Raw genomic sequence first — 25,769 nt, forward strand, 5'->3', positions numbered from 1 at the left:
ACATCCACCACCACGTCATCATCTCTACCACCACAACTACAACCGTCACTACCACATCGTAGTCTCTTCCACCACAATAACAGCCACCACCACAACTACAACCACCACCACCACCACATCACCATCTCAAACACCACAACCGTTTTGTTGCCAGGAGATATTAGTTAGTAGCTGCTAAGTATTACCTCTAGCACCATTGGAACAATACTATGCTCTTGATATCAGATGTTTGCGCAATGTATTATTCCTGAAATTTGAGGTTTTATTTGTAAATGTCCCTTAAATTTGAAATTGAGGGTAGGCATGAATGTGAGGATAAGTTGATCAACTCAAAATTTATGATTCAAGTGTTTAATAAAATCTGTACTCAATTTCTATTGTCTTAGTAGATGCTATAAGCTTCGATTCGAAATATGAGCCAAAATCGAAGATAAAATGTTTCCCATAGTAACAAATTTTATTCAGAAAAGAATTCATAACTTGGGTTCTGATAGACATAGAAAGAAAATTGAAAGTGGTAAATGATCAGAAAGATGTGGTTTACACCACTGCATACATAACTCAATTTATTAAATTTGAGCATCTTCCGGGTTTTCTCAGCCAGCCACACACATATTTCACTCATTTATTGTATAGTTCTTCCCCATTATTGAGAGCAGAAAATGGTTTATATAAATTTTAAGAAATTGAATGCATTCAACATAATGAGAGAAACCACTATCCTGTATCGATTCAATGCAAGTACTCCCACCTTATTGTCATACTCGCTAACTGGAATGTTGACACACAACCCACGTGCTAAAAATGATGGCGTCTGTTTTCAGCGGGATTTGACCAAAAAAAATGATTTTTTTAATAAAGCCAACACCATGTCTAATCAATCTCATAATACATGCAAACCATCTTCATGTCAATTTTTAAACACCATCCAAAATTTGATGACGATTGTCCAGTGGTTTCGGAGCTTTAGTGTTACAAAAAATCCAATTTGCCAGATATATATATTAAGAAAACTCAAGAATTTTGGATTAATTTTCTCTTATGGTTCTAAGGAGAGATTCTGTCTCCTTGATCCAATACTTCCTCGTTTTTACCTATTTCTGTCTGTGATATTCTCATGATTCTTCCAAGAAACCACATCTCAGCAGCCTCCAACTTTCTCTCTACTTTATTGATATTCCAACTCTTGCATCTGTATTGGAAGACTGACCATATGTATGGTGTTGGAGGACTGACTATATGTATATTGGAGGAATGACCATATGTATATTGGAGGAATGACATATGTATGTTTTCAATACCTGTATTTTGGAGTTTATTCTACTATGTCTGTTTTTCACTATAAGTTTCAATTTATTAAGAGCATCTTTGGAAAGGACAATTTTTCTTTTTATCTCATTGATAGTTATTTTTCCATCAGATGATATTTGATATCAAAGGTAAATGAATTTAAGGATTGTTTTTATATTCTCTAGAGTTGTAGTAAAGCATACACATCGGAACACGTTGTATTTTAGATGTTACCACATAGAAGTTGTTTTGTTTTTTAAAATTTAAGTTTAGTCCTTTTTCTTCACTGGCTATTGCCACAATACCAGCATTTTTCTTTCCATTTCAGCAATCAGTACTGTATAATCAGCATAACAAATATAATTAATATTAATTTCCTCGACTTTCACTTATTTCAGATCTTCATGATCATTTCACTCTAAAGATTGATTTCCACTCCATTCAGGTTTTCAATACACCCCAATATATATATATATATATAGAAAAGCTCTTGGGACATTACAAAACCTTGTCGCACTCCTCTCTTAATCAACTGACCATTGATTGCAGCAGGTTACTCCCAATACATATTCCAAACAATGCACAAGTTTTTTGCATCGATGACTAAGTTATTTAGAAGCATGAATAATGCTTGCTATTTAACTTGTCAAATGCTTGACAGAATCAATTAAGCAAAAGTAGAGGTCTTAATTCAGCTCTATAATTCTTTCTATTAACAATTAGAATGTCATAATGGCATTTCTTGTTGTTTTTAAATCTTCCCCAAACTGTGTATCTGCAATCTTTGGTCTTATTCTATTTATCATTCTTTTCATTCTTTTCGACTGTTGTATTAAATGTCCTTTATAAATTAAATCCACAAATTCGTTCTCAATCAGATTCACATCTATTTGCTTGCCAACTAATAGAAGGGTTGAGGACACTAGCATCATATTTGAAATAACATTGATAAGCAAACCAAAGTATCTTACTGTAGGATTCTCTTTGTTGATATCTCCTCAGTATTCAATACAATACAACATCATTTATTTGTGGGGAAACTTAAAATCATGAATGTATATCCGCAACTGATTTTATGGATTTGTGACTTTTATAATAAGTTCATGATATGATTTGAAACAATCTTTTGACATTAAATGTTCATAAAAGCAAAGAAATGATGAGTGACTTTTTGGATATTTAGAGATAGATTTAGATATTTAGGGGTGTAAATTGATGATAAACTTTTGTGGAACTTACATCCCGATTCAGTTGTAATTAAATTGAATAAAAGAAAGTGCTTTAAAAAGTGCAAAATTAGCTGAATTTGAAACGGACATAACCAGCTGTATGCTTATTTGTAGATCAGTTTTGATCAGATATTGTTTTGTTTTTGGGGGGGGGGGTTTTGGGTTTTTTTGTTTTTTTTTGCTTAACTGGATGGGTAGGAAATGTGATGTAGGAAAGATTGATAAAATTGTTAAAAGGCAGGAAAATATGCAAACTTTACTTGTAAAATAGAGGAATTATTTGACTTCTGTTTCGACATACTAAACAATATCTCGAGGGATGAAAGTCACCCCTTTTATAGTCATTTAATTTTTTCTAAGAGAAGTAACCGCCTCATGTTTATAAAAAGAAAACACAGATACAAGAAATCCCTCAATCCTTATAGTGTTATGGTCATATAATACCTATCTTAAACTAATTTAAACTGTTTTAGAGTGTTTATATTTAATTTTCAAAGTAAATTTGTTTTAAAATAATGCTTGCCATAAAGTTCTTTCTTTTTACATTATTTATTTATGTTATTTATACTGTTATCTGTGTTAATTTATAATATTTTACATCACCATTAAAAAAAATATATATTAAAATTCCCTTTTTTCATCCCCAAGGGGAAATTTGTCTTTAGGGTCTATCCCAAGGGAAGACTGGAATAACCCAGGCGTCAGCCGCAGTGCATGCTTTTTGATTTCTTTTACTCTCATGATTTGATTATGTTTATCAATATGTTTCAACACACACGTCTATACGCAAATTTCCTTTTTGAGATGAATAGTTTTGTTATTATTATTATTATTATTATTATTATTATTATTATTATTATTATTATTATTATTATTGTTATTATTATTATTATTATTATTATTATTATTATTATTATTAAATCTTGCCACAAAATGACAACATTCAACTGCTTTGAATACAAATTGAACACTTTTGCTCCCAGGATTATCATATTATTATTTGCCTTTAAGACTAAAGTGACAATTAGTTTTGTTAAGCATAATAAAAGTTACTAAAGGGCTTTATTCCACCTGTAGTATTGCATATCATTTTGATTTCTTAGTAAAAGTGTACTCGATGAATAATGTTTTGAATGGGATTAATTAAAAATTTGCTTAGCTTCCTTGCTCAGTCGGGTATGGCATTATTGGCCCACACACTCAGTGTCGAATGAACTGGAAGAATCAGGGCATTTGTTGTAGCACATATTGTATATTTTTAGAGGTTTAAGAGAGTGAAACTGGAGGCAGCAGAGATGTGATTTCTTAGAAGGATGTTAAGAATCTCATGGACAGAGGAGAAAACTAATGAAGAAGTATTAGAGCAAGCTGAAACTAAAAGGTTACTAAAGGGCACCTAAATCGACATAAATGTATTGAACATTTTTCTCTCACCGGAAAGATAAAAGGTAAAGAGAATAAAGGTAGACCAAGAAAAACATATTTGAATAGTTTGAACAGCTGGGTGACAAAGAAAGAGAAGAGTAATATTAGTTTTCTGAGGTTTGCTGATCAGAGAGATGAATGGCTTACCATGATCACCGATATCTGGCACAGACTTGGAACTTGAACAAGAGAAGAGAGTGAAATTTTGAAATATCATGATGATGCCTTTGAACTTGGAATGCCTTTGTTTGCAGTGTAGAATAAAACGGTTTTGAATTTCATGACTTGTGTTGTTTGGAAAATCACAATTTAAGCCTTCATTTCATGAATTGCCTTAAATCTTTTCTTTTATGTCGTTGTTGAAGTTTTCTGGTTGTAATTAAGAAAGATATCCAAATTTTTGACAATCCACAAACTTTCTTTCGCATTAGTTGAAATTCTCTACAATAGTTTTAAAAACCTACATGCAGTAGAAAGAGGAATATTGAGTTTTTCCTACAATGCATGTATTTTACAATTCCTTCATTATAGATTTAATGACCAATCTCTTTTAACATTCACTTTATAGTGACATTAATCAAGGTCATCATTGTCAGTAAATAAAGAGGGAAGTCACTTATATTTGACAAGTGTGTCAAACTTGTTTTAACATATTTTTTTTAATCAAACCATTTCGCAGTCTGTAAAAATAAAGTTCAGGCACTATTGACATTTTAAGTCTAAGAAAATAATGTTCATTTTTCTCTTCTTGCAATCGGTATATTATTAATGATGTAGAAATTTGAATACAATTTTTTTGAATAGTTATCTGTAGTTAAATGACAAGCATATAAATTCACCTGATGATCATACAATTTTGTTTCTCTTGTCTCTCTAAGTGCTCCAGATTTCATGCTTGGTTATGATCTAGTCGGCCAAGAGGACCCATACAACTCTCTGCTTCATTACCGCAATGAACTCCTCTACCCTAGTCAAACTGATCCGGCCAATCCACTCCCTTATTTTTTCCATGCTGGTGAAACAAGTAAATGACAGCTTGTAATTTATTTGATCCTCCATTATTCACCCTTCATCACCAATGTAATGATTATCTCTCTGTCCTTCCATTATTTCATCCATTATGTCTGCAATTCCCTCCATCCTTATTTCTATTCGACAGCCCGTCACATTGTCTACTCAAGTTTTATCTATTTATCTATCTGTCCACTCAACAATTCAATACCTTCATTATTCTAATCATAATCATCATCATCATAATCATTTTCATTTGCATTATCCTCGTCATTATTCTTCTATTAAACTTCATTATTTGTGATACCAGTGATATTATGATGAATTACAACTTGAACTGTAAGGGGAGGCCTGGTCTTTGTGAACTAGCAGTCACAAATAAGAAAAGACTTTTTTTAACCGCATTCTTTTCATATCAAATCATTTTTATCCCTATAAATTTCATTTTTAGATGATCTAAACCAGTGTTGCCTTTTATGGCATGGGTGTCTCAAAGGATATAATATAGTCTGTAAGAAAATCAAGCAATTTTGAACATTGCCAATAACTAGATGGATAAGAATATCATTAATATGAAAATTCTGGCCTGACATTGTGAACTTTTGGTAAAGCATTTTACAAATATTACCCCCACTCAACTCAGGTGTGAATTGAGAACATAGCTAAAGCAGTGACAGATATTGTGAGAGTACTTGTATAAAAAGGGCACAGGACAGGTGACTGGTACTGTATGATATTAGGATTTGGTTATGTTATGTCATGCTAGGGGAGAAAATTAAGTTTTGTCAAGCACATTAAGCATGATAGATTTGTGGAAATATGTTGTATGAATTTTTATATTGTACTGGCAGAGCTATCAAAAATCAGAGAAAAGGCACAAGACAGAAACAATTGGAGAATCTTCACTGCAAGGATAAGAAGAACTGCCAAAGCTGCGAAGTAGGATGACATCAAAGGCAGAAAGCCTTACAGTAAAAATCAAGTAAACGACTTTGTGGTCTAGTGGTATGACACGAGCCTTTGTACGTCCTGGGTTTGAGTCCCGCTCTGAGAGATGCAAAGTTCAGTCATTGGAAAAGGCTCACATTCCCTCACCATACTCTGGTGTAAAATGAGTACCTGGACATTCATAGCGTTGTCTCTATAAAAAGAAAAAAACAATTTCAGGCATCATGTCTCGTCCAACATGTTAAGTGTTGCTGTTTGCTTGGGACTCCTTCTCAAGTGTTTTGAGCACGTTTAGTTACTATTGCCCCATATAAATGCTCAGGATGAATTTTTATTTTATCAAAAGAACTTTGTACAAGCACTTTAAAGCTGCATGTGTCATCTTAGATACAATGTTAACAACATCATGTTTATTTCTTCCATATTTAGATTGGCAAGGCACAGAGACTGACTACAACTTAATAGATGCAGTCCTTCTCAACACCACCCGCATTGGACATGGTTATGCCCTTATCAAACACCCAACTCTTGTGGAAACTATAAAAAATAAAGGCATCGCTGTTGAGGTCAATCCTATCTCCAACCAGGTGGGTTCTAGTGCCCATGTTAAAAAAAAAATTGAAAAGAAAAAAAAAAGTAGACTGTAACAAGTTAGGAAATAAAACACTTCTTCGAGGGCAGTTTCTTCTTTGAAAACATTCTGCTTTAGCTTTACCCAAGTTTCTTGTTACCGTTATTATTGTTGTTGTTATCATTATTATTATTTTTATTATTATTATTATTATTATTATTATTATTATTATTATTATTATAAATATTATTATTATTATTATTATTATTATTATTATTATTATTTTTATATTATTATTATTATTATTATTAATTTTTTTTTTTTTTTTTTTTGTTTTTTTTTTGTTTTTTTTTTTGTTTTTTGTTTTTTTATGGCTTTTTCATATTTTCTTTCTATAATTATTTCTCCCAAATGGTATTTTTTACTCATTAAAACTTTGAACCTATGGTAAACTTACCCCATGAGATTTGATATGATAATTTTATGTTCTCATTCCTTGTGAATTATATTATTCTCACTGCATAGAATATACATGCACCAATTATAATATAAAATGGATAATAAGTTCAATTCATACAGCTTTATGATAATTTCAGTATCTAATGATAATAGTAACAAAAATAATAATATAATATAGCATTTCTACAGGGCATAACCATGACGATGTCATGTCGTGCTCTATGCCTTTAACATTGGCTATAATACTATGACGTTTAATCAAACATTTGTAACAGTAATCCAATAAGACACATACTATTTATTGACACATTAAAAAAAAACCAAGATAATACAAAACAATAAAAAGCTGAATGCAAGATAATTCTCATTGCAGACTATTTATTAATGATTTGGTGAGTAGGTGATTTATCAAAGGGAGTTGGCTTCCCGGCATAAACCTGTATTTTCTTTTATACTACTGTTTCTTTCTGTTGAAGAGGCGAGTTGGGTTTTTTCTCTCTTTTCTTTATTTTTAGCTTGATTGTTTGTCTTCATTGCTGGTCTTGGTTTTTTTTCTTTTTTTTTTTAACCCCTGTAATAATATTATTATCTTGTTCCCCCCCCCCCCCCCCTTTTTCCAACAAAATATAAAGTTAGAGGAGAGATTGTGCAAATTATCGGCTGTCCAACACAAAAATTGATTTTTTTTCATTTTTTTTCTCCAACAACATTCTCTGGGGGGTAGGGGGAGGGGGCATGATACCAATATTATTACAAGGACTAAAAAAAACAAAGCAAAACAATAAATAAAGAACAAAGAAAGACTCAACTCCAAAACATAAAGAGACAGATCCATAAATGAATATACAGTTTTACTTCAGAAGACCAAAATCGTGGTCTCCCAAGCAAAAATTGAAGAATATTATTAAAAATGAGGAGAAAAAAAAGTTATCATTTTGTCTTGGACGGCCGATAACTTCTTACAATCTCTCTTCTGACTTTTTTTTCTGGGGGGGAGGGGGGTGGGAGATGATAATAATATCATTACAAGCCTAAGAAAACAAACAAACAGGAACAGCAACAAAAACAAACAAACAAGCAAGCAATAAATAAATAGAAAAAAATCTTGCTCTTCAACATAAAGAAACAGTTCCATAAACGATTATACGCTTTTACGCCTGGAAGCCAAATTTTTTTTATAATTTAATTTATGACAATTTAATTTCGTTTACCTCTACAGCTTCTAGGCCTTGTGAAAGACTTGCGTAACCATGCAGCAGTTCCACTATTCGCAAATGATATCCCCGTCGTGATCAGCTCTGATGACCCAGGTACATGGGAAGCAAGCCCGTTGTCACATGACTTCTATTTGGCTTTTATGAATATGTGTGGAGAGGACGCTGACCTGAGAGCCCTGAAGCAGTTGGCGTATAACTCTATCAAGTACATGTTGTTTAGATTTTATTGATAAATATAAAACTTTTTATTCCAGCTAAATGTCTCAGGATGTCCAGGTCAGGCGCAAAAATTGGTGATCAGTTGGCCATAAAACAAACAAACATTTAAAAATATAAACTCAAGCTTTTATATAAAGCAATAGTCACTAAACATGCTCAAAGTGCTTGACCAACAGCAACATGTAACATAATATAGAACAATACATAACGACATGGCGCCTGTTAGTTGATATTACATTTTTTCCGACAGAGACAACACTGTTAGCGAACAGGTACTCATTTTACACCTGAGTATGGTGAGAGAATGTGAGTAAAGAGCCTTTTCCAAGGACTCAACTATGCACCGAGCAAGGCTTGAACCCAGGAACTTCTGATCCAAAAGCGAGTGTCATACCACAAGACCACATAACCGCACAAAATACACTTTGGAAAGAGCCCTGTAACATGACCAAGCAGGCTTCAATTGGAACCCGCAGGGAAAGAGGAAACAGGGCCGTCCAAAACAGACCTAGAGGAAGAGCCTTCACCAAGATTTGTGCGTCTCCAATTTTACCTGGAGTGAGGCAAAGGTCTGTGCCAAGGACAGAAGAAGATGTAAGAGTGCTGTTGAAGTCCTATGCTTCGCCAGAAGCCAAGGGGCATAAGTCAAGTCAAATGGCTCAGGATTTTGTTGTTTTTTCAATGAATAGCTCAGACTTTTGTATATTCTATATTTATAGAAAATGGAGTTTATAGATGTTATCAAGTGCTGAAAAGAAAACAAAACTCAGAAGTGGAATGCTGAAAATTTATTATACAGAGAAAATGTATTAACATGGAACTTTGCATGCATAAATTTGAATTGAAAATTATACAATTGAAAGTTAAATGCCCTGCAATAATTGACAACTAAAATTTCTGTAGTACAATAAGGACTTAAAAGCCATTGAAAGATATGCGAATTAAGCTAAAAATCGAAATGTATTCAATATTTATAAAGTATTCATCATTACGAGACACTGTATTTCATGACACAATATCCATAGCCACGTGAACAAAAAAAAATTATTTTGCAGAATTAAGTAACTTTATTTCAGAATATTTTAATACCTTATTTCCAGTCATTATTCCCTGGTGAATCAATTAATTTCCAAAATGGTCTCATCTCTGATGCAGGCAAAGCTACCCAGGCTTTCTTGATTGCAAATATTATAAATTGTCTCTTGTCACAGTTGAATGATTTCTCATTTGCCCAGACGAAAATTCAAATTCAATGACTAAAGAGGTGTTTTGTTTAGCACTATGACCACAGGGACATTTTTACTAAATGATAATAGAGAGGCAGAACAGCTAAGTCACTGTAATGGTCAAATGTTGTACCAAGTGATATGCCTCCCTCCCCCCCCCCCCCCCCCCCCCCCCTACCCCATTGGTCAAGAGCTTTGTGCAAAGTCGCCCTGTCAGTCAAGAGCTGTGTGCAAAATCCTCCTGTCATTGTAGAACTGTTCAAAGTCACGCTGTCTTTTGAGAGCTGTACAAAGTCGCCCCATCAGTCAAGAGCTGTACAAAGTCATCCCATCAGTCAAGAGCTTTACTAAGTCGTCCATCATTCGAGAGCTGTACAAAGTCATCCCATCAGTCAAGAGCTGTACAAAGTCATCCCATCAGTCAAGAGCTGTACAAAGTCATACCATCAGTCAAGAGCTGTACAAAGTCATACCATCAGTCAAGAGCTGTACAAAGTCATACCATCAGTCAAGAGTTGTACAAAGTCATACCATCAGTCAAGAGTTGTACAAAGTCATACCATCAGTCAAGAGTTGTACAAAGTCATCCCATCAGTCAAGAGCTGTACAAAGTCATACCATCAGTCAAGAGCTGTACAAAGTCGCCCCATCAGTCAAGAGCTGTACAAAGTCATCCCATCAGTCAAGAGCTGTACAAAGTCACACTATCATTTGAGAGCTGTACAAAGTTACCCCGTCAGTCAAGAGCTGTACAAAGTCACCCCATCAGTCAAGACCTGTGCAAAGTCTCACTATCATTTGAGAGCTGTACAAAGTCACCCCGTCAGTCAAGACCTGTGCAAAGTCTCACTATCATTTGAGAGCTGTACAAAGTCACCCCGTCAGTCAAGAGCTGTACAAAGCCACTCCATCAGAAAAAGCTGTGCAAGTCAAGAACTGTGAAATGTCACCCCATCAGTAAAGTGCTATGTGCAAAATAACTCCACTATTGCTGCGGACGATTGTTTGTCATATTTTGAATTAAGTTTAAAACCAGGAGGAATTGTTTTTATAAAATCAAGGCACTCTTTAATATTCTAATCTATGTCTGCAGTGTGAAATATTTTTTCTACAGGCATAGCAATGAGTCAAGATGATTTTCTTTCTACTTGTAACATGATTTGGGTTTTTTTTTTATATAGGTAAACTTCGTATTAGTAATTTGTCGGTTTTGCTTTATTTTTAATAATTTATTTTTTTATTTGTTTTTTTTTCCTTATCCATTTTCTTTCTTTTTTTCTTTTTTTTCTTTTTTTTTTTTTTTGTTGGTTTGTTAGCACTGTCTTCAGGATTAATGACTTCCTTAATATGACAAAAAAAATTATTTTATCAAATATTCTGGCACAAATACTCTCTCTCTCTCTCTCTCTCTCTCTCTCTCTCTCTCTCTCTCTCTCTCTCTCTCTCTCTCTCTCTCTCTCTCTCTCTCTCTCTCTCTCTCTCTCTCTCTCTCTCTCTCTCTCTCTCTCTCTCTCTCTCTCTCTCTCTCTCTCTCTCTCTCTCTCTCTCTCTCTCTCTCTCTTTCCCTCTTCTCTCTCTCACTCAATCTTACATTCTTTCTCATTAGATAGAGTGCCATGTTTATATTTTACTCTCTTTCTCATTAGATACAATGTCATGTTTATATTTTACTCTCTTTCTCATTAGACACAGTGTCATGTTTATATTTTACTCTCTTTCTGATTAGATACCGTGTCATGTTTATATTTTACTCTCTTTCTCATTAGATACAGTGCCATGTTTATATTTTACTCTCTTTCTCATTTGATACAGTGCCATGTTTATATTTTACTCTCTTTCTCATTAGATACAGTGTCATGTTTATATTTTACTCTCTTTCTCATTAGATACAGTGCCATGAATGAAAATGAGAAGGCGAATGCAATGACATTGTGGGAATCCAAATGGAAGGATTTTATCCAGCAAGCTGTGAAAGACATCAACTCGGGTAAATTGTAACCTGTCCAGTACAGGGAATTCCTAAGAATAAAAATTGACAGTTCATCTTGGTCATTGTTTTAACCTTGCACTCATTCTCTAATCCATTTTATTTGTTGTTCATGTTTTGCTTTTTGTTTTTTTTTTTTTGTTTTTTTTTTTCACATTATTTTTATTTATTTATTTATATATATATTTTTATTATTTTACTTCTTTTTTTTTTTTTTTTTTTTGCTTATTTTTAAAATGGAGTAAGCCAGACAGATTTCATTACAAGCCGACAATTTTGGTTTTCTTTTTTTTTTTTTTTTTTTTTTTTTTGTTGGTTTTATTTTATTTTATTTTATTTTATTTATTTTATTTTATTTTTTAAATTTTTTTTTTTTTTTTGGTCTTAAAATCTTATAACTCAAGTGTCTATATTAACACGTGGTAGAATTGAGAATAGAAAATCATTTTAAAATCAAAGGCAGAAGAATAATTAGAAAGTTGAAATTAAAACAATTTGTTCCTTCCACAATGTGGAATTTTGTAAAATCATTATGGAGCAACAGTATCAGTGGGAGATAGTTTTGCTTTGCCATAGTTTAGAATGTGAAGTACTCTCTAAAATATGCTGACACACGTAGAGGAAAACTGGATGGAAACACTTTAAAATGGCCGTCAAGATGGCGGAAAAAGTGGGTGTGGTGATACCCATGAATACATAACAGTGCAATGTTTTGTCAATAGTGAGATTGGTATTCGTGCATGTTTATCAGTTGCACTCTTTATTTTTTCTTCTTTTCTTTTTTTTAAATTTGGTAAACAAAATTCCTATAAGGCAAGCCGAAATAAGTGTCATTGTAAAAAGAAGCATGCCTGAGAGGATGTCTTCACTTTTTTTCTTCATAAATGTCCCTGTCTGGTTTGCCTCAATATGTAGTTAGTCTGTAGTTAGAGGGCTTCATAGAACATACTTTTACACCTGAATCTGATAAAGATAGAATCATCAATAAGTTGACCTCATTTAACTGATTTGAACTACTTAGTAATACAGTCAAAGCCACTGAATGGATACACCACCCTTAAGCTGAAATTGTTCGTGTGAAGTGGGCATTCTAGTCGACCAATACTGCAGGATTCCATCAGTATTAGAACTGTTAAGACTACAGACATCTCTTTTATCAAAGCTAAAATGATAAAGAAAAAAGGAGTCCTTCAGAGCCATTTGGCCCGTGGAGCTGGAGTTTATACCGATTTCTATAGCGCGAAATAGACAAGAGCAATTGCTTGCTATCCTTTGGATAGGTCGCTAATCTATTGCAAAGTACTTTCCACCAGATCAAACAGATCAAGGTACCCAATCTGTTGGGTGGACAGGGAGAGGGGTGGGGGTCAGAAAAATCTTGACTGCACTTTGATCGATCTAGCTCCCTTTGCATGTGAAGCGAGTGCTCTACCAACTGAGCTATCGGGACCCCGCTGTAAAGATAATGATACAGAACTTCCTTTCAGCTGTGTGTCTATAATTTTGTCTTCTGTTTTTCAACATTCAACATTAAAACGCACAGACAGGTGCAGTAGTCTTTGTTTATAAGCTCTCCAATATAAAAATGATCCAGCAATAAGCATTCTTTTGGACACACAACAGACTATTTGGTATAAAAATTTACCCCTTTAAAAGCAACCTCACCGAAATGGACTTCTCTTATAACCCTAAACGGGCTATGACTAAAGTGACAACTTAGTACCAAAGATGAAGTAGTCTCATAAAGATACCAGTTGGTCAACAAACCAGACAGATAGGGTAGTAGTCCTTCAGAGCCATTAGCGCTTGGAGCCGGAGTTTATCCCAGTTTTTATAGCTTGAAAGGAACAGTAGCAATTGCTTGTTACTCTTATGATAGGATACTAGTCTATCACAAAGTACCTCCTGCTAGATCTATTAGACCCGGTTACCCAATCACTGCTGGATGGACTGGGGTGTCAGAAAAAATCTCAAATGCACCCGGGATCGATCTCAGTCCCTTTGCGTGTGAACTGAGTGCTCTACCAACTGAGCTATCGGGTCCCCCAAACAGTTAGGGTTCTGTTGACAGATATCTTTATTCTTTTTTTACCTAAATGTGTGGTTTTCTTATCACTATCAGCCAACCTGCTGGTGGTGTTCCAATTACAAGCTCCGACGAGATTGTACTTTTTGTTTATTATAGCCATAGAGCAAGAACGTTTGGTTTACAGGGAAACATTTTGTTTTAAGGTGTCATGATTAGTCTTAACAATAAGAGAGAAAACACAAAATTGATTACGCTGATTTATTGGTCAGTTGGGTCATTCTGCTGAGGTTTTTCATTATCTGTCCTGGTTTACTTTTCATATTGACCTGCACATATCCATTTATTTGGGTTTGTTGTTTTTTTCAATTTCTTAATTTTTTATTTGAGCATGATATTTTTACTAATACATTGTATTAATTGTCAGTTAACTAACCAGTACTCTAATTTAACAATTTAACCCATTAACCTCATTTCAGTTGTGGTTTCAAGACTGTATTTGAAAATTCTTTGAATTTGAATAACTTGTGGTGTTTAGGAATATTGAGAAAGGGGATAGGGGTGGGGGGGGGGGGCGGGATTGGAAGGGGAGGAGGGAAGTTAACTAGAATAGCTCCATAACTCATCCATTCTTCAGTCTTCTAATTTAGGTATAGTCTATTTGGATCAAATTGGTACCTATAAAAACACAGTGCTTTTCACTTTTCATTTGAGATTGGTTCTAGAAGTCCCGGAAAAGTCAATGGGAAAAGTTCAAATTTCAACTCAATGACCATTTATTTGAACTAAACGCTACCGTCTTAGTCGAATTTTTTAAAACTTACAAAATATTGAAAAACTTAATACGTAAACATATAAAATTTCTATAAAATTAGTGTAGTAAAAAAAAAGCGCTTGCTTTAGTCTATGAAAGTGCATATCATTAGCATATGCAAAGACAAACCAATATGAAATAATCCAACAATCTACATCCCACTACTTTATTCTGACAATATGACAACCAAATCGTTGTTTTCATTGTCAATACTTCCATAGCAATAAAAATTGAAATAAAGTGTGTTGTCCTTTCCTATATCTATATGTCTGTAGGAAATCCTTTGAAATATTTATGTTATGGGATGAAGCATCACTTTGCCATAAGGACAAATTTTGGTATTATAAGCTAGAAATGCCAAAGTAAGCCAGTTAAAATATAATGGAAAATGGCTCATAATGTGAAAAAATAAACAACTATACAATGTTTCGTCCTTCGGCTTTCATCAGGCGACAATAAACGGATAAAAAAAGGGGGGGGGGGGGAACTGTACAGTTATAATCAAATGAAATTATGAAGGGGGCAAAATTTCTTTAAAATTATCTTTTTTTTTAAAATCTCGTCATTGTCACCTATTGAAGATTATAGTTAAGTATTGCTTGACATGATGAGCCATTTTTACTCTTTATATTTTCGTTAGATAGGTACTAACAAAAAATGAGTCAACAATTTGCCACAAACTTTGTTCACATTAACGTTTATAATCCCATCTCGATTAAACGCATGGAGATGATTTAGTGTATATGTCCTAATAAAGGCACACTCCTTCAGATTTTGTGTATTACATGATTATTAACTTGGATGATGGACGACAGCCGATAATAATGATAATTTTATTGGGGTTTTTTCATCAGCCTACTCAACACAGTGTTTAGAATGTAAGGTTTTGGACATTTTTATGGAAAGAATTAATGCTACATTGATAAAACACAATAATGAAAAAATAGGAAACAATACAAAACGTAATTGCATTGTTATAAAAATTGATGTGTATTAGTACCTAATAAAAGCACACACACCTCTATCCCTTGGATTTTCAAGTAATGTGCATTTCCAAGACATATACGTAAGTGTGGCTATGTGGTCTAGTGGTATGACTCTCGCTTTAGGATCAGAAGGTCCTGGGTTCGAGCCTCGCTCAGCGCATAGTTGAGTCATTGGAGAAGGTTCTTTACTCACATTCTCTCACCTTACTCAGGTGTAAAATGAGCACCTCTGCGCTAACAGCGTTGTCTCTGTCCGAAAAAATTGTAATTTCGCCTAATAGGTGTCATGTCCCGTCCTGAATGTTAAATGTTGCTGTTGGCCAGGGACCCCTTGTAAAGCGCTTTGAGCACGTATAGTGGATATTGTGCTATATAAAAGCTCTTCTTTTTTTTTTAAAGAATCCTCCCTAGAGATGAACATTTTCTCTTCAATATCTCTTATGCACTTGCCAGCATGTCATTCCATATGGTCACAAGACGTTCACCATGCAATGAATTAACTCTCTCCTTACCAAAAAGGAAAATCGTCACATTCGTTACGCTACAACCAACATTTTACTTATTAAAATTTCTTTTGTACATCATAAAATTTAAAGAAAATGAACACTGTGTTGTAGAACATGTTTTGCAAAAGAAATTTTGTATCGCATGAACTTTACTGCTATTATGACTGAGTGATAAAAAATCTATTTCGTGTTAGTTGGGTGTGAAGTTTTGGGAATAAATCTTGAAAATGGTCGGTAAGGAGAGGGTTAATCAACTTCTATCTGATTAGGATTGTAAATCTACATTGTTCTATCTGGAGACAAATGATCGGCCACTGCTGATTTTACTAGCCTGTTTGTCTTATAGCACACACTGCATGATGGGTCTGTACAAAATGCTGTTCTTGAGTTGGCAAGTTACCCTTGGCTGACTGGTTTCAGAGTGTTCTACGATGGTGCTTGTTCCTCATGATGTTGATTTAACGTCACAGTTGTTGAATAATGACAATTAACACCTTGCCAGCCACCCTTTCCCCCCCCCCCCCCCCCCCCCCCAATCCTCTCCCCTCCCAAATTGCAATCCATCCAAAGCATTCCAATAGGGCAGAGAAGTCGTGACGTCACACCTTATACTTTTCCAGTTGCAAACTTCTCAGAAGTGTGTATTTAACCTGTCTTTGGAGGACTAGTAGGGAATATATTACATATTAAATCATTAGGTGGCATAAGTATTTTAGTAGCAGGATATATAGGTAGATTCTTAAGATTACAGAATGTAAAAGAGCAAGAAAGGATGATCTTTTTTGACGACCAGCATATATTTAGACTACAAAATAATAATGATAATGTACATTTGTTAAGCGCTGCTTATCCTGCTATATAAAACAGGCTCAGGGCGCATTATAATTACAAAGTTAATGTATACCCGTACAAGAGTAAGATGCCATCACTCTGAAACCAGAAGGTCTATTTCACAAGGTATGTATCCAGTCTTCTAGAAGAGTGGTTTTACACTTCCAATGAGATTGGAACCAGTTTTTTACCATCTTCGTTATTGCTCGCCAGCATTCTGAATTCGATAATCCTGGCTTTAGAAAAATAATAATAATATAGGTAATCATTTGTAAGAAACAATGTTCAATGAACGGTCTTTTACTTAAATTAAACTTGTTGAATGTCACTCAGATTGGATAATTAGGAACAAAGTTAGGAAGTGACACATAAGTCTGAGATATTGGTCAGTGATTATGAGACTAAAACAGTGGATGAAATTAATGCATGATTGCCTTATAATGATTAACTTACTCGAACCAGCACTTTATAATGATTAAAAGTAGTCTTTCAGAGCCATTAGGCCCATAGAGCCAGAGTTTATCCCGGTTTCTTAAGCGTGATAATATTAACAACAGCAATTGCTTGCTACCCTCTAGATAGGACGCTAGTCTATCACAAAGTGCTTTCCACCAGATCTAACAAACTCATCCTCCTTATCACTATCAATGCTGGATTGACAGGGGGGTCAGAAAAAAAAAAAATCTCGACTCCAACCGGGATCAATCTCAGTCCCATTGCAAGTGCTTTTCGAACCGAGCTATCTGGACTGTCCCATATAGATATAAATGTTCGTGTTAAAAATCACTCGCTTTATTTATTATATCAACATCAATCTCAGCAATTGTAATGGAAAGTCATTAATTGTAGACATCAATCAGTAATGAACGGTACAAGAATGTTTTTATTTCTTTACTCTAAAATTTTGTCTTGACAATGTGAATGGGTTGATTTTCTTGATTGGAAAGGGGGGGGGGGGGGGGGGGGGAAAGAGTATGGGTTGTTGGGTTTTTTTCTCTATTAAAAAATATTTTTAAAAATAAATAAAAAAATTTTTAAAAAATTTAAAAAACAAAAATAATATATATATAGGGACATTATATATATATATATATATATATATATATATATATATATATATATATATATATATATATATATATAGATATATAGATATATAGATATATATATATATATATATATATATATATATATATAATATAGAATATAGATATATATATAATATATATATATATATATATATATATATATATATATATATATATATAATGTCCCTATTATTTTCAAAATGTCTTTAATTAGATGAAATCCCAGGCTTTGTATGTTTTCATTTTAATGTATCAGTGTTTCCTGGTGAGGTAAGCTTCCAGTTCCTGAAACCAGTCGTTTTTCTTTGGTACAACAAACGAAACAAGAAATGATTTGCTTTTTCATAAGATTGGTTTGCATTTTTTTTATCTAGAATGAAGTTTATGTTTTTATTCTTTATTTTGTTGTTGTTGTTGTTGTTCACTGGTACTTGTTTAGTTGTTTTATTGTTGGTTTTTTTTTTCTTTTGGAGGGGGGTGGGTTGTTTTTGGGTATTTGGGGAGGGTTTTTGTTTTTTTTATCTGTTGTCACATATCACCTCAAGTTCAATAACTATAATAATGTACATATAACCTCTGCACTAATGGGATTTACTTGCACCTTACGCCTGCATGCTCTTACAAGCTTCTACTTATGGACCTGCAAGTAATATTTTTAAACAAAATGGGGTAGTGCAAACTTAACAAAACAACAATTGAAATTTACACCAACAGGACCTGCTAGAAATGGGGGAAGTGGCATGTCAGTACAGATGTAAGTTTTTGGTTCTTATTTTCACCACAGTGTAATTTCAACGCTCTTAGGCTAGTTGATATTATACCTGTGTATTGATTTGCTTTCAGATGGCCATTATATATCCCTATGGGCAAGGAGATGATTAATTAAAGTATTTGCACCATTAGTGTCGACATCATCTTCGCTCTCCTCCCTTCTCCTCTTCATCTTCATCATTATCATCATCATCACCATCATCACCATAATCATCATTATTGTAACAAATTGAAAACGAAATGCATCTGTTTATGTTGTGTATATCGCATGTGTGAAAGAAAGAGAGGAAGAGAGAGAACGAGAGGGAGAGAGTGAGAATAAGTGGAAGTGAAATACCTGTTCAATGTTATAGTTATTATAATAACGTTAAAAGAAGTGTAAATAAATGACAAATTGCCATATTTATGGACAATAAAGATCTTTTTTTATTATTATTATTATTTTTTATTATTATTATTATTATTATTATTATTATTATTTTTATTTTTATTATTATTATTATTATTATTATTATTATTATTATTATTATTATTATTATTATTATTATTATTATTATTATTATAAACAACATCACCATAATCATCATCAACATCATCATCATCATGATCATCATCATCACCACTAGACACCTGATGAGACAGCAATCACTCAGTGCCATTTGTTGTATACAAGAGTGTTCCCTTTTATTTGTTTCTAAATCGAGGATTGTTGATAGTTGATGATATACTATAGGCTGCTTTCAATTCAAACTTCAAATATTCTTCAATGTATCTTTCACAAATAAGTGCACCCTTTTCACTCCATTGTCTAAGTGCACATTGCATTTAATAGGGATTATTAGATTATTGATTTTATTGAAAGGGAGTATAAGAGACTTCTTTCATACTTTGACAGGAAAGGTTTAAAATTAACACTTTTATCTTTATCTAAAAACATTGTGTATATTGTAATACCCGGATTCCTGAATTATTTCTTCAACATAATCATCATGTTTTTCAACACAATTTTCACAATGGTATACCAGCAACTATATATACCTTCCCTGAAGAAATTTACGTCAAGGAAATCAACTGTGTTTTCACATTTGATTAGTTCTTCATCATTGTCAAATCGTGTCAGCAAAAATTCTAAGGTGTAAGTTGAGGACCTTGTTAGGAATTAGGTAATACCCCAACCATGTATTTCTATCCACGTTTGAGTTTTAGCCTCCTGACTTGCTGAATCAACTCATCAACCAACCAGGCATTGGTCTCTGACATGGCTGAAGAAGAAAACACTCTCCCTGGCTTTTTTTCAAAAGTGTGTATAAAACAGTCCGGACAAAACTATAAATAGAAATACAAGAAAAAAAATCATCCCAGTCTTCTTTGACTGGGGATAAAAACCTCAGACCTCCTGACTAACGGTCAAACGTGCTTCCATTAATCACACCATAGAGGTTACTCGATAGTGGAATGATATTAATACCTGTATTCTTCAAATGGTTCTGCGTTTTACGCTGTGAGCCCGTATTCTTCAAATGGTTCTGCGTTTTACGCTGTGAGCCCTTGCTTGCATCACACAACATGAACATTGAACACAAGAGGACGACGGCAAGACATTAGTGTAGCTCCATTTTTAATTTTGAAAATGTCAAAATGGGGAGCAGGCACTGATGTAAGATAAAGGTCCGAAAAAATGTGTATGAGACAGTGCCAGACAAAGCAAGAAAAAAAATCCCCAAAAACAGTCTCATTCAACTGCCTTATCTGCTACATGAGAATGCCCCATTTTAAATAGACTTGTTCAACTATAGACCTTTAAACGATTGAGATTACTCACTTTTAAAACTTTCACGATCATTGTTAGTTTTCAATGGCATTCAAAAGTTAAATAACAGCTCTTACCTCCTTTGTAATTTAATGTAATAATTAATTTATACAGCATGCAGAATCCAAAAAGTGCTCGAAGGCACTACATATGCAAAGACAATAATAGGTAACATGAAATGCAAATATTATTAAAGTCTACTCCTGATAAGCGCAACACCTTGGGATCAGCGAAAATGTTGCAATTAACCGAAGTTGAGTTTCCTGTCCACTATAGGGAATGAGATTACGGAAGAGTAGCGTCCCTTGATTGGACGTCACCCGCAGAAAAGTTATTTAGAGAGAGAACGTCATGTTGGTTGTGCGCATACGTCTCTAATCCTCGCTTCCATAGACACTTCACCGAAAGCGAGGCGAGAGAGACGGCTACTCTTCCACTAATCTCATTCCCTATTGCAACATTTTACACAAATATGGTAAACTCAAACCAATTGTTGTAAACAATCTTCTTAGTCCACGACAAACTGAGCAATTTGATTGAAATAAAAACCATATGGCAGCGTTGTATATATTTTTTCAAGCAAAAGCAGCTGTGAGGCAAGTGGATATCTTATTCAGATTGGATTAACTTTCACCTTTTTGTTCTCAATATTTGTAAGAGTCAAAGAGATTAGCCGTGATGAGAGACAGTATGCTCTCACCAAACTCGTTGGTCACAATGCACAGTTGTCAATCCCAAAACAAATGAAATCGCTCAGTCTCCCTTTACAGCTATCATTGTCTACTTGTTGTCAAGACTATGACCCTCGCCTCCGATTTAATGGCCACAGATGACATCACAAACCCATGCTGCAAAGTCTCGCCCTATTTTGTCTCTTATAGAGTGGTGACACAATATTGTAGCTTTAAATCCCGCTCACTCTCAATTCTTCAATCTGTCACTGTTTCCTTCATGATGAAGTTTAACCATGTTTTCTTTGATTGATTCATTGAATTTGCAACTTTTTGAGGGCAAAAATTTGTTGCGATTAAGCATAATTTGTTGCAATTAAACAGTGACTTTTATATAGAATTAATTCTGTTTCTTAGGAAATGTTGCGATTAACCGAAATTTGCTATTAACCGAGTTGCGATTATCCGGAGTGGACTCTACTACTCAAGAGATTGCCTGAATAGGAATGTTTTCAAAAGTGTCTTTAAATTACTGAGCTCTGCAGCGTATTTGATTTCTTTATCTAATTTGTTCCACACTGTAGGAGCCCCGACAGAAAACGATTTTTCAGCTAGAGAGCTTATATATATATATATATATATATATATATATATATATATATATATATATATATATAGTGCAATATCCACTAAACATGCCCAAATTGCTATACAAGTGGTATCTAGCCAACTGCAACACTTAACTTGTAAGACGAGACATGACACCTGTTAGGCACTATTACTGTTATTTTCAACAGAAACAACACTGTTAACGGCAAGATCAGATACTCATTTTACACCCGAGTATGAAGGGAGAATGTGAGTAAAGACCGTTCTCTACTAAGGACTCAACTAACTTGTGTCACTCAGAGTGGGACTGGAACCCGGGACATTCTGATACGAAGGCGAGTGTCATACCACAAGACCACATGACCGCACAATATTAACACATGCCACAGGATTCGTGTGGTAAAACTGGCTAAAATTAACATGTTGTACTCGTTCTTGTTAACAATTGATGAAATTTGGTGCCAGATGGATACCTGTACCTTGCACAATATGCTATAAATTCCCATCTCTTTTTGTTGTTGTATGGTTTCCTTAACCCTCTCCTTACCAACTATAGGAAAATAGGTTATGATACAACCAACATTTTTCCTTATTCAAATTTCTTTTGTACACCATAACATTTTTAAAAAGTGAACAGTGTGTTGTAGGATAAATTTTGCTAAAGAAATTATGTATCACAAGAATGTTACTGCTATTATGTCTGAGTGATCAAAAATATATTTTGTGTTAGTTGGGTGTGAAGTTTTGGGGAAAATGCTGAAAATGGCTGGTAAGGAGAGGGTTAAATTTAAATGGCCATAATTTGAGTCTTGGCCTTATTCTAGATGAGGTTTGTGTGATTTGTATTTTTAATTTAATAGCCTTCACAAGGATAACAATTGTGGTGGCTAGAGGACTATCGTTTTCAAACAGATAATATAAGTGGTAGGCAATGAGGAAATGATCTGTGCTGCTCAGTGTCGACCAGACTTCAATTTGTCCTCTTGACTTTTGACGTGTTTATATAATCTCTACATAGATTTAAAGAGGATTACTACTAGAATTACTAGATTTTGGTGCAGATATAGCGTGGATTATCGAGCTTTTACTGTAATTACTTATCTTTAATGCCTTGTGTAATGGGGGTTTTTTCTTCTATTTATTTGCAATTTATGACCTGCAATTTGTATCAGCACATATATATATATAGGTAAACTTTGAAATGAGTTGCTTTCATCTATTTATTATTCAAATGTTTGTGTAACACCATATTTTTATCCCCTGTCATTTTTCCTTTTTTCACTTATTTAGCACATAATCTTTGCTCCCAAATAACCACTTTCACTTTCTTTTTTTTCACTCATGAAAATAACAATACTGTCTCTCTAGCTTTTATTATATAATATGATAATGTGACAATATAATAATATATATATATATATATATATATATATATATATATATATATATATATATATATATATATATATATATATATATATATATATATAGCATAGCACTCTTTTCAATACTACTCTGTAGCTGTTTGAAGGATATAAATCTCACTATGACCTTGGAGATGGGTGTTGAGAATGGCCTTGGAGATGGTATGGGGAAAAAAAAACAATTTACACAATTGGGGCCATGTGTCCAGTAGTGTTTTACGTTCTTTTACCTATTTTTACATTTCTTCACCCTCCGCCATCTGTTGTGGAGTGAATGCATTATCTACTAAATTCAATCCCTTGATTGGCATACAAAGAATAATTACAAAGAACTTTCCACAGTGGACCAGTATCTCATTGTTGTGGGTTTTTTTTTTTTTAATGAATTGTGTGATTTTGTGAATTTTGTTCATTCGTAAAAACTACCAATTTCATTCCATAAAATTTTAATGTTAAAAAGTCGTCAAACTAGCAAGTTTGTTTTTAAATGATTATGATATATGATGGTCATTTATCATACCCTCTCATTTCATTCTTTATTTATATTTTTGTTTGCTATTACGCGATTACACATCAAGGCTCAAAGCCTGGATTTTGGAAGTAATCAGTATGGGTTACATAGTCCAAAACTTCTTTATCAATTTTTCCCAGCAATAAAATATGGTTTCCCTAGTTTGCCTTTTTTTTGATTTAATGATTGTTTTTTGGGGGTTTCTTTTGTTTGTTTGTTTTTATTAATGTTTGTTGTTTTTGTTTTTGTTTTTATTTTTTGCTGACAGTTATTTGCTAAACAGTCGTATATTTTTCTAATATTTTTTCATATTTCTTTTTTTCTTTCACCTTCCATCTACGGCCTCTGTGATGACCTGCATCTATGACTCATTAAACGCATTCTGCCATGACCATAATCATCATACGGTTTCAAACCAACTCATCATGATGACCCGCCATCTGCTTTGCCCCTGACCATCATGATATGATTCTCAGTTTCGGAGGAATTGGGTCAATGCTCAGCAGACTCGTGTCCATAATGTCTGTAATTTGTAATACTTGCTTTTTGTCTACCTCCAAACTAATAGTACCTTAACCTTTTTTATATATATATATATATATATATATATATATATATATATATATATATATATATATATATATATATATATATATATATATATATATATATATATATATATATATACATATATATATATATATATTTTTATATATAATATATATATATATATATATATATATATATATATATATATATATATATATATATATATATATATATATATATATATTATATATATATATATATATTATATATATATATATATATATATATATATATATATTATATATTGATATCCTGCATAATCTGGTATTTTATGAAATCCCATTTGACTTTGAATTATGACAATCATTTTGCCAGTACTGATTCTTGTTTTTTTTCGTAAATTTTCTAAATGTAATGTTTGTCTGATTCATGCTGATTTTTTAGGGTTTTTTTTTTCTGTTTGTTTTCTTGGCTAGTATTTTGTGAAATACTATTTGATTTTAAATTATAGCTATCATTTTGGAAGTGATAATGTCTTTTTTTTCTCTTAATTTTTCAAATTGTATCGATTATATTATGCATAATATATATGAAGCGAATATGCATATCTGATTAATCAGAATGGTCATAAACAAGTTACTAGATGCCATTTATAATGTAACAAAGCCACATTAGGTTCAAATTGTATCATTTGACTTTGTCCTTTCAGCATGCAATGATATTCCTTAAACAAGCAAAACCAATAAATTTGTCTATAATTTTTGGTTTTTACCTCAGCACTGAGTGGGAAAATTCATATTAATTGAATATAGGATTATATTACATTTTCCTTATCTTTTACAGTTAACTGTCCAAAGAAATTTTTTATTTGATCTTTGACCTTTGGGTAATTCAAAACTATGCAACAATATAAACTATATAAACTATATTTTACACTGCCGCATTTGGATCCTGGGCTTATATGAAAGCTAAAAGCAATCGTGTCTCTCTAATTCGGAACTCCACAATCCAGATGTCTCCATTATCCGGACAGGGTGCCTGGAGACAGATTTTTTTCTTCTTTATTTTTCTTAATCATTCTAGGATTTTTCTACAAGAGAAGACCTACCAATTATCTCTGTCATCTATCTGGAATTGTTTTTTTCTTGTTGGCTGAAGAAGGGTTTTGAGCCCGAAGCATTCCGTGTTTGGTATTTTGTTCTTTTTTAAAACTGTTATATTCATTTTTGTTTATTACTTTTTACAGACCACAGGGTTTGATTCCAATATCCGGATGTTTCTGTAATCCTAGCAAAATGCCGGGAACGGATGTGTTCAGATTGGAGAGACATTACTGTATGTAGATTTTGTGCAATGCGCAGATTTTGCCCTAAATAGAAATAGTTACCCTTTTGATATAAGCAACTTTAGAGCAACTATTGTAAGTCAAAGAGTGGGCCATGAGTAATTGTCATAAGATTTTATCATTATTTTATTTTTTATTTAGTTATTTATAAGTTATTAACATTACTGATATTATTTTTGTCATAAGTATCATTATTATTTATTATTATTATTATTATTATTATTATTATTATTATTATTATTATTA

General features: G+C 33.1%; 1 protein-coding gene across 12 annotated transcripts in view; it reads left to right on the forward strand.

Moving 5' to 3' along the window:
- Nucleotides 1-11,643, forward strand: part of LOC144978407 (adenosine deaminase AGSA-like) — a 77,738-nt gene extending 66,095 nt beyond the window's left edge. For all 12 annotated transcript variants that reach the window (XM_078924404.1, XM_078924408.1, XM_078924402.1 and 9 more), the window contains 4 exons: nt 4,823-4,968; nt 6,333-6,490; nt 8,153-8,355; nt 11,482-11,643. In XM_078924404.1, the coding sequence (XP_078780530.1) occupies nt 4,823-4,968; nt 6,333-6,490; nt 8,153-8,355; nt 11,482-11,593 (619 nt within the window). In that variant the 3' untranslated portion in view covers nt 11,594-11,643. The remainder of the gene's footprint in view (nt 1-4,822; nt 4,969-6,332; nt 6,491-8,152; nt 8,356-11,481) is intronic.
- Nucleotides 11,644-25,769: the final 14,126 nt, after the last annotated feature.

This window comes from Berghia stephanieae, chromosome 8 (assembly GCF_034508935.2).
Source record: "Berghia stephanieae isolate SIO BIC M18660-M18661 chromosome 8, UCSD_Bste_1.3, whole genome shotgun sequence".
Lineage (NCBI taxonomy): Eukaryota > Metazoa > Mollusca > Gastropoda > Nudibranchia > Aeolidiidae > Berghia > Berghia stephanieae.